This window comes from Vespula pensylvanica, chromosome 25 (assembly GCF_014466175.1).
Source record: "Vespula pensylvanica isolate Volc-1 chromosome 25, ASM1446617v1, whole genome shotgun sequence".
NCBI classification, from domain to species: domain Eukaryota; kingdom Metazoa; phylum Arthropoda; class Insecta; order Hymenoptera; family Vespidae; genus Vespula; species Vespula pensylvanica.
This window is the reverse complement of record NC_057709.1, coordinates 2021097-2031443: the sequence shown is the minus strand read 5'-3', so window position 1 is coordinate 2031443 and position 10347 is coordinate 2021097. Positions and strand designations below refer to the sequence as shown.

Below are 10347 nucleotides of genomic sequence, written 5' to 3'. Positions count from 1 at the left end.
TTAGTTTTTCATTAGTCGTTTGATAGTATGGGAGAAAAAGTTGATAATAATTGCCGTGTACAGAGAATATAAAGCGGAGTATGAAAATTTGTTTAGAATAAAGTTGATGTAAATACAATGAACCTCTATTGAGTAACATTTTACCATTATAATTTCACTAATGATCATCGTATACATTAATAATTATTATGGCGATTCAGGTTCATAGCGCCATTAGCAGTGAAGTATTTCCATCTTTTCGAATCAATACGAACTAAACGATTTCTTTTGTAAATAGTAAAAAATAGAAGTAAATTTCCAATAAATGTAAAATTCCAAAAGATAATAGAAAACTGCCAATTTGTCAAGAATAAATTCGGCTCGGGACGTACTCGTTTTATTCTTTCATTTTAGGAATAAATTTTTTTCTATTTACTACAGTGGACGATCCTAAAAATTATCACAAGTAACGAATTTTCATCTTTATTAATGCCCATTTCTATTTCTCCGCCATTTTCAACGAAAGTTGCAAAAATATGTTTTTTTTTGCTATGTATTTATATATATCCTTAAAAAGGAAAAAAAAAGAAAAATCGAATCCTACATATCTTAATACTGTACAAGGTATAACTATTATTTGATAAGCGAAAAACGGGATGTAAGACCTTTATTAGACATTAGTTTTTTATATAAATAAATTTTAGTATTCTTTAGGGTAACTTATAATTCACAGAAACCTTACTGAAAAGTAAAAGACGAAGAAAAGAAACAAAGTATTTTTTTAATAGGAAGAATTACGAAAGGATACAAAAACAAAAACATTTGATTGGTTGATTAAAATAAATATTCCAAATATTCATATCGTATTAATGGCTCATACAATATTACTGGTGTAATATTACAGAGTGTTCACAAGTAATCGAATTAGACACACTTGGATACAATATTTTCTTACTTATTATTTAACCAATCGTATTTATCATCTTTTCTATTAATCTTAAAATCCTCTTTCATAAAAAGTAGAATCCTGTGATGAAGGTTAACTCCAGGTGAAACTGAACACTACTGACATTTCGAGACATTTTATTTTTTATAATATATTGTATAGATCTAATCAAATGATTTAATCCAATGATATAATATCGAATGAACACTGTGAAATCAAAAAAACGTCCTTGCAAAGTTGGTTTTTTATTTTCTTCAGTTAATTTCGATCCACGGACTTTGCCATTAGTATATTATCGATATGATGCGTTTATTGTTAACCAGTGACATCAGCTTTTTCAACAATTCGTTATGTAACTATCCCAATTGTGGATAATAATCATCCATGCCAATTCGTTATGACAACTCCAATTGAATTTCATTGCTGCGGTTTCATCAAATTCATGATGACATCTTTCTCAATGTCAGACCTGGTTTAAATGTTTGTACAGCTGATTATGTCAGAAGAAAGTCATTGATTGGTATCCTTTCAAGTTCCTGTATAGGTCTTAGTTTTCATTAATGGTAACGATTATGCTAAGAAATGGATAATATCATTGTCTTGTTAATAACGATTTTCATATTTTTCTTTACTGATTTTCGTTTGTATTCAATATTTCATGCGGAATACAAATGCTTGGACTAGATAACATTCCGATTTCATAAAGTTATCTTTGCACTGTTAAACAAATGATCCCAACTGTTTTTTGCACTATCTATCTTGGATCTGACTCAAGTAATACTATAATGTTTTCAAAACCTCATTATCGCATCCAAAAGTTCGTCTATTTTGAACAATATCGGATCAAGTTAAAATGATGACTGATTAAATTGTCTGAAGTAATGTTAGCATTTATTGATCTTCGAAACTTATGCGTAGATAATCATTAACTTGTTGATGCTTTAATTTCTAGTGATTGAGTTAAATCCCGATCGAAAGTGAAACAATATGCAATTGCATATGTATTCTTTTGAACGTTGTAAGCACGAAATTAATTTACTTATTAGAAATAATAAAAATGATTGGCCACTATTGCATGTTCGTATGTGTTTGTATGAGTATGTGTCTCTGGGGGTTGATATATTATGTGTGTACATATATATATATTCATAATTAATATAATAACATATGTGTGTATACACATATTATTATTACAGGTATTTAACTGTATACGTATTTAAATATATTCCTATTTTAATTTATGAAACACCATGATCATATCTTACCTGAGTTTTTTTATTATAATTGAATTATTTAATAAAAAATATATATATGAATATAAATGTATACATTGTATTATTTAATTTATTAAAATATAGATGTATTCAATTAGAAATATATAATTGATGTTCTTATTGTGCTTAAATATTGAAATATCAGAATTATTTAAATATTTGAAATTAATTTTTTAATATTTCAGTATTTAATAATAATAATATCTAAATATGGCGGAAAGAAAATGATACATATTAATGGTATTCATAAGCTTATCTACATACTATCTTATCATGATATTTATGCATTCTTTATTACATTATAATGGGTGTCAAAATAAAGCGTTACTAATTTTTTATTTGGTTAATCGACCAAATTGAGAGAAATAATTCAGTTCAAAATTGTACGATAATAAAAAGAATGTATGATATTAATTGTTTTCTATTTATTAATAGATCTTGAAGTTTATTTAAATTTAATTTAATTTATGAAAAAGAAGAAAAAGACTATGGAATTTTAATTTATAGAAATGTGGAATTAAATTCATGTAATATACGGAAAAGAAGAAAAAGACTAATAATATATACAAGATGACAAAAATATATATAAAAACTAAAAATTAATTATACATGATTAAAATATATATAAGAACTAAAAATTAATTAAAATTCCTCAAAAATAATTTCTAATTGAAATAAAATGGAACACTTTCATCGATGAAAAATTATGAAGATGTAGGTTACCCACTTATCAGCGTTGTATATACCGTATATTAGATACAAGACTGATTCTACGTTTAGAAAAAAAAAAAAGAAAACAAACCAAACCCTACTCTTTATCTTACTTCTATGCTTTCCTTCTCCATTTCATGCCTTCGAAGATTCGTGACAGACTGTCGGCAAAAGGGTTGTGTCTCCCCCTAGTAAACTCCGGTTGAAAAGTTGGTGTATGCGTGTAGGGATATGTTGAATAGTTAATCTGAAGTCGTCGAAAAAAATATTGAGAAACGATTCGTATCCTTCTAACGACGAGTTTAATAGTTAATTTATTATGATCGAATATGGTAGGTTGCTGGTAATGAAAGGAGATGAATTGGAGTATGTATAAAAATATGTACTTTCATCGCTTATGTTTATCTCGTTGGACGTCCCAATTCACAACTCTCATGTAAAACTTACTATAACTATACTTTAATTACCTATCATTGACATTTTTTCTTTTTTTGATTTTTCTATTTCTTTTTTCCTATATTAGGAAAGAGGGTGATCGTAGTTGTAGAAAAAGAAGTAACATTTCCCCTGAAGGTATAATCGCCATTCTTTGTTCGAATATAGCGGGAAGTTTATCAGTTTATTAGCAAAATTAAAATGTTCCCACTTACCACCAATTTTCGAGTAATTACAAACCGTTTATAAGTTTTACCGATAAGATATGCAAAAGCTATGTGAACGAGACAGTCAAATAATTAATTCTGAATATAATCTAATCAAACACAATTAATATTTCCATAATAAGTTGAAACAAAAAGCTGGTAAAAAATGCATACAATTGTAGTATCTACATAAATATAGAGGGTATATACATAATATCTGTGATTGATCAGAAAGATGGTTTGGTTTTCATGTAAGTAAAAGAAAAAAGAACGTTTTTGTCAATACCGATCTTGCTGTTGCGTGTATACGAAATTTATTAAAAAGCAATAATAACAAAAAAATTGGCCTCATATGCCTCTAACTTTGAATAAATTGATTACTTACGTTTAGTCTTCCGCATAAATTATAATAATAATTTTTCGTCGAACAAACATATATGGGCGCCATAATCTTGCAGGACATTGTTTTTAGAATTACATAGCTACATACGTATTAATTTCTATTTTTCTAACCAATTTCTTGTTATTATTCTATCACATGTATATCTATAGAATCGAAAATATCTTCATATCTTTTAAAGAATGAGAACTTTGGTATATCAGATAAACTTCTCTTATATTCGATATTAATTTTGTTTATGCAGAAAATAATTGTGAGTTTTAATAGATCTTCTTAAACTTATATTTATATAATCTATAACACTAGTACAAGTCAACGATGTATAGACAAACCGTTTATCTTCCTATTTAGGAAGATGACTCAAGAAATAAATAGAAGAATTTGTTACTACGTAATCCATTTCACTTTTATTGTATTCACACAAATGTTCGCAGTACCGACAAATATCCCATCGAAGTTTTGAGAATCTACAAATATTGGAAAAGAAATAAGTATAATAATGAAATAACAATTGTACTGTTCCAACAAGGGACGTAGTTGTAAAATAGAAAAAATCACTAGATGTATACTTACGTCTGTGAAGATGGTCAAAGACAAGATGGTAAATTTGCCAGACGTTAGACATTGCGGTTTTTGCGTTCGTATCATGCAAATAAGGAAAAATTTTGCTTCCGTTGGCGATAGGTTATACCATTCGTAATTGTAAATAGCTTTATCAAAATTCATACTCTAATGAAATAAAACGAATGAGATTAAATAGATGATTGATATTTCAATTGTACAAAAAATTATAGAGGTTTTATTTACTTCCTGAATAAAACATTCACCGATGAAACAGTAAATAAAAAGTGTGCTTATCACGGAAAAGAAATACGCAATAAACAAGATGAATTGTATAGTTTCTTCCATTACATTACTCTAAAAATAAAAAAAAAGAATTGTATCGATTAGATGTTATCATATATACTTAGCAGAAGATACATGAAACTTTGTTGGATAAAAAAAAAATCAATGTTTTCCTACATTTTTTGAATGCAGATAATTATGAAGAATATAAAAAATGGCGTAGTTATAATAATAACAACTATATTATAAAATGCTTTCGAATCGGACAATATCATTTCCATAACGTTTAATTCTCGTTTTCAAGAGTTTTTTATTTTATTGCAATTCCGAAAGGTTGATATATTCTCGCTATACACATGTATAATTTGCTAGTATGAAAGAAATGATTGATAACAATTGTTGTATACAAAGAATCTAAAACGAAGTATAAAAATTCATCTACAATAAAGGAAGAAGGAATCTTTTGATAAAGTAGAAGTAGATTCAACGACAACATCATTAATGTTTATACGAACTAATATCATAGCTTAATTAAGAACAAGCAAATACTGAAGATTGATTAAAACACTTTTGATCATAAATGTGAAGCTATATTGAAAAACGCTTTGAAGAAATTAAAGGAAACTAAAGAGGATTCAAGTAAAGATGCTTTGTTACTGTGTCGATTTTGTAGATTTACGAAAAATACGCAAGAAAGTTTTAATCACCTTGCATCGGGATTTTAATTCATTAAACTATTAACAGCGTATTTGTGACGATATTGAACATCCCTACTTGCCTTTTTAATCAAGAAATCAATCTTGTAAGTAATGTAATCGTGGGTTATAAAAATTCATCCTGTCGTTCATCAATTTGCTACGCAAGATGATCTTCGTACAACTATGATCGAATTTTCGTTTATATTAATGCTCATATTTCTCCGCCATTTTTTATTACTTTTGAGGAAAAAATTATCGATTCAATCCTTAAAGTAAGTCTTATCATGCAAAGAAAAGTTTATTTCAATAAATTACGTAGATTAATCAAAAATAAATGAAATGACCAGAAAGTAGAAAAAAATGTGTTTTTTTTTGCTACGGTGTTATTTATATTCTTAAAAAAAAAGAAAAGAAAACTATATTATTTGCTTGTATGTTTACCGTCAGAACGTAGAAACCGGCAATGCAGATATGTACGGTGGAACCCATCAATTGCTGCATAATCGGGTAATTAAAGTTACTTTCCAATTCTTCCGTCAATCTGAAATATTGTATTTTATGTACTAATAATAAATGAAATATTAAGATTGAGTTCATTGTTATTGTTTCTTTTTCCATTATTGAAAAAAAAATCAGAAATGATTTATTATACAAAAAGAATGTTGAATGTTATACAAGAAAACATATTACTTCTTTTTATTTTTCATATATTCTACAACATGAAGAGGATTACATTGAAATTGGTAAATACATAATCAAATAACAAATAAAATATAATGAATAAATATCAAAGTAAGACATAAAATATATTTACATAAATAAATAGAAAGAAAATGGAAAATAATAAATAAGTATATAATGTATAAATAATGGAAAAACAAAATGGTTAGCAATGTAAATAGCAAAACGTAAAAGCAATTGTTTATTAATCAAATAACAAACTATGGCTTTTCGAAGAAATGATTTTCTAATTATGTATTACTAAACAAAATAATTTACATACATATAAATACAATAAATACAACATGTATTTATAGAGAAACTAAAATAATTAATTAATAAACTTCTGAATAAAATAATGAATGAGGCTAATGATGGATTGAGAAACAAGAATGATTCCACGAACATAACTGTCGAAAGTGGATTAAGTCGAAACAGATTAAGACTGAGTATCTGTAAGTGTGTGTTACCTTTTTCTGAAGAATTTTCCCTTCCTGGTAGAATGATGCTGTAATTTGTCCTTTTGTTCCAGTTTGTTGACTGTTAGATCGAATGGATGCTTAAGGATGAGTGCGTGTTAGGAATAGAAGGTGCTTGGGATCATCATCACATCCGGATAATAATAATTAATCGTTATAATTATCAAGCATTTACTTCTACTTCTACATTCACTCACAAACAAAAGAATATAACAAGATTAAGATTAAGATAAAACTTAAGGTAAAACAGGGATTATAGCAGATTTCGGAATTTAAAGACAGAGAACTAACGCAAGTTGATTGACAGACTAAAAATGCACAAGAGAATTGGATAATCAAAAGTTCGAGAATAGAAGAACACAAGAAGAGGCTGATTGACGGTCTGGTTTATATATTTCATGCGAGTCTACTAGCCTTGAACGCAGTAAAATCTGTTATCCTATTATCTTTCGCACATATATCAGTCGATTTCGGGTGTAGTACAGTTTGATGCTCTGTGCAACGTGCTACATGTATGATTGCTGTCCTCAGGTGCGATATATTGACACTCAACGAATTATCCATAAACGCGTATCCTCTTACCTTGAGCGTAACATAACATAATGCCTCACATGTAGTTATGCAGACCTTAGTACATTAAATTCATTGATAATTTTTATAAAAATTTGAACACACACAAGTATACTGGGACGTGACAATATATATATATATATATATATATATATATATATATATATATGAACTATTTTTACATAATTATATGATATTTTACCTTATCAATCGATAATGTCGTAGTATAAGTTCCTTCATACCCTCATGATAATTTTTAGATCTAGTTAATATCCTTTTCACCTTATAGGACAATATGCCGAACTGTGTAATTACTTGAATAGACAAATTGACGAACATGCAATCGAATCCTACGTAACCTAATACGATAGAAGGTATGAACATTAGTTGATAAGCACAAAACAAAGCGTAAATCCTGTAGTCCTTCAATTCCATGATTTCTAATGTTCTATACGGCAACTTATAACCCATGGAATTGTTTTGCTTTGCTGAAAAATAGAAAAAGAGAAAAAGAAGCAAAATATTTTTTTCAGAAAAAAATTTACGAAAAGATGCAAGAATTAAAATATTCGATTAGTCGATTAAAACAGTTTTCCAAAATATTTATATCTAATTAATAGTCGATACAATAGAAAATCATATTACTCGTGTTATGTTACCGAGGTACACATGCGTAATCGATTAATTTAAATTTAGACATACTCATGGATACAATCTTTTCTGTATTATTCTAGAATCAATTGCTTATTTGCCATCTCTTGCGTAAATTTTCACATCTTTCATAAAATGGTGCACGCTGTGATGAAAAATATGATTTGAGATGAAACTGAAAACTACTGACATTTCGAAACATTTCATTTTTTACGAAATATTCCACAGATCTAAATAAATGGTAATCCACTGACGTAATATCGAATGAATACCGTGCATTCTGTAAAACTTTCTAGTAAAATCAGTTTATTATTTTTTTGGGCTGTTTATGGTGCACGGACTCCGTCATTAGTATGACGCGTTTATCGTTGACTTGTGACATCAGTTCTTTCAACAATTCCTTATGTAACTGCTCCAATTAACATTAACGGTAATCAGTTATGGTAACTCAAATTGAATTATACCGATGCGATACCATCAAACCCACGGTAGAATCTTTTTCAATGTTAGACTTGGATTAGATGTGGGTACAGCTGAATAGTTCCGGAGATAGTCACTGATTCGTACCGTTTCAAATTGCTGGATAGGACCCATTTCTCATCGACGGTAAAGATTATCCAAAGATACATATAAATTCGTTGCCTAGATAAGAACGATGTGGAAATTCTTCCTCAAAGATCTTCGTTCGTATTCATTTGATGCGGAATACAAATGCCTGGACTAGATAACCTTCCGATTTCATGAAAGTACAAAAGTGTCAGATGTTTTTTGCATTATCAATCTTGCATCCGACTCAAGGAATATTATTGTTTTCAAAACATCATTATAGTATTCCGCAGATCGTCTACTTTACATCATCTACTTTGATATATCATCGGATCAAGTCTAAATGATGATTGATCAAATTGTCTGAACTAACGTTAGCATTTATTGATCTTCGAAAGTTATGCGTAGATAATTGACTAACTTATTGATGCTTTAAAATCCAGTCGTTGTGTTAAATCCCGATCGAAAATGGAACAACATGCAATGACATATGCATTCTTTTATACATTTGGAGCACGGAATTAATTTACATATTAAAAATATTAAAAATGATTGGCGATTATAGCATGCTTGTACGTGTTTGTATGAATATGTGTCTGCGTGTGCGGGTATATAATAATTCAATAGTAAATAAACAAATAAATGAATCAAAAAAGTCGAAATACACAATATTCCAAATCTAAGAAGGAATCAATATAAAATATATAAAATATAATGTCATATATAAAGAAAAAATAGAAATTATAAATTACCAATATAAATTCCATTGCTAATTCCATTCATATAATACAATGATTCGGCCAGTAACATTGAAGAGGCAATTATTACAATAAAATATAGAGGTAATTTAGTATAATTCAACAATGTTAATTTTTCCTGTTTAGTTTCATACTTCTCAGTGAGTGAAAACTCTTTGATTTCCATGGATAATTTACTCAACGCTTCTCTGTTCACTCTAGTGATTGCTACTTTCGTAAGTGTCATCGTTAGTTCAATATTCTCTGCTAAGTTTGATACGATGTCGTCCATAGATTTTGGAGTCAAAAGCAAATGTGCGAGTGATAAAGAACAATGAATGATAAGATATATGAAGAAGAAGAGAAATAGCGGAAGGTAGTTCTTCATTGGCCAAATTCCCAAACATTTTAAGAATCTTGCGCTCCAAAGGAATGACCTCTTGACGTTGGCAATTCCTATTTCCTATAATAGAAACATCCGATTTGTTAATTTGCTAGATCTGTTTTAGATTAATTACTTTATTAGACATTTAAATACAGGCGATATAGTTTTATGTGTGTGTGTGTGTGTGTGTGTGTGTATATATATATTATTTAGTTTATTCAAATAAGTATGTATTTAATTAGAAATATATAATTGATGTTCTTACTGTTAATAAATATTTGAATATTAGAATTATTTTAATATTCAAGATTAGTATTTTAATATGTAAATAATTAATTATAATATTTATATATTACGACCAAAAAATTATATATATATGAATAGTTTTCATATATATATATATGCAATTTTTATTATAACTGGTGCCAAAATAAGATGATAATAAGTTTTTATTTCGTTAATGCAACATTTTTGAGAAAAATAGTTCGAATAAAAATTTATTCGATTTGATAATGAAAAGCAAATATCATTGCCTTTTTCGTTTTATTAAAAAACCTTGAGCTCCATTCAAGAATAATTTAATTTTGTCTCAATAGAAACCTACACTTTTTTAAATTGTAATCTATAGACACTGAAAAGAAGAAAAAGGTAAAACAAGTAAATAATATATGAAATATCTTTTTTATCAAATAACAACGAAGTTGATCACAAGATGATATTAAATATTTCTACTGAATAAAAACAACAAATAAACCAATATTTTC

The 10347-nt window shown here is 27.9% G+C and overlaps 1 protein-coding gene across 1 annotated transcript; it reads right to left on the bottom strand.

The window, feature by feature from the left end:
* Positions 1–4105: 4105 nt before the first annotated feature.
* Positions 4106–9624, bottom strand: LOC122637295 (odorant receptor 9a-like). The gene is made up of 6 exons (XM_043829307.1): positions 9214–9624; positions 7467–7752; positions 5937–6036; positions 4759–4869; positions 4525–4680; positions 4106–4418 (listed from the first exon to the last, which is right to left on the bottom strand). Exons 1-6 carry the CDS (start codon positions 9584–9586, stop codon positions 4368–4370), a joined length of 1077 nt encoding a protein of 358 aa, XP_043685242.1. The 5' UTR covers positions 9587–9624; the 3' UTR covers positions 4106–4367.
* Between the last annotated feature and the right edge of the window lie 723 nt (positions 9625–10347).

Excerpts from the sequence above, each read along its gene's own strand:
- LOC122637295 (XM_043829307.1), bottom strand. The coding sequence starts at position 9,586 with ATGAAGAACTACCTTCCGCTATTTCTCTTCTTCTTCATATATCTTATC. Across the intron at positions 7,753-9,213 it reads TAGCAATGGAATTTATATTG|CAAAGCAAAACAATTCCATG; the intron begins GTAATTTATAAT and ends TCTATTTTTCAG. Across the intron at positions 4,870-5,936 it reads CCGGTTTCTACGTTCTGACG|AGTAATGTAATGGAAGAAAC; the intron begins GTAAACATACAA and ends TTTTATTTTTAG.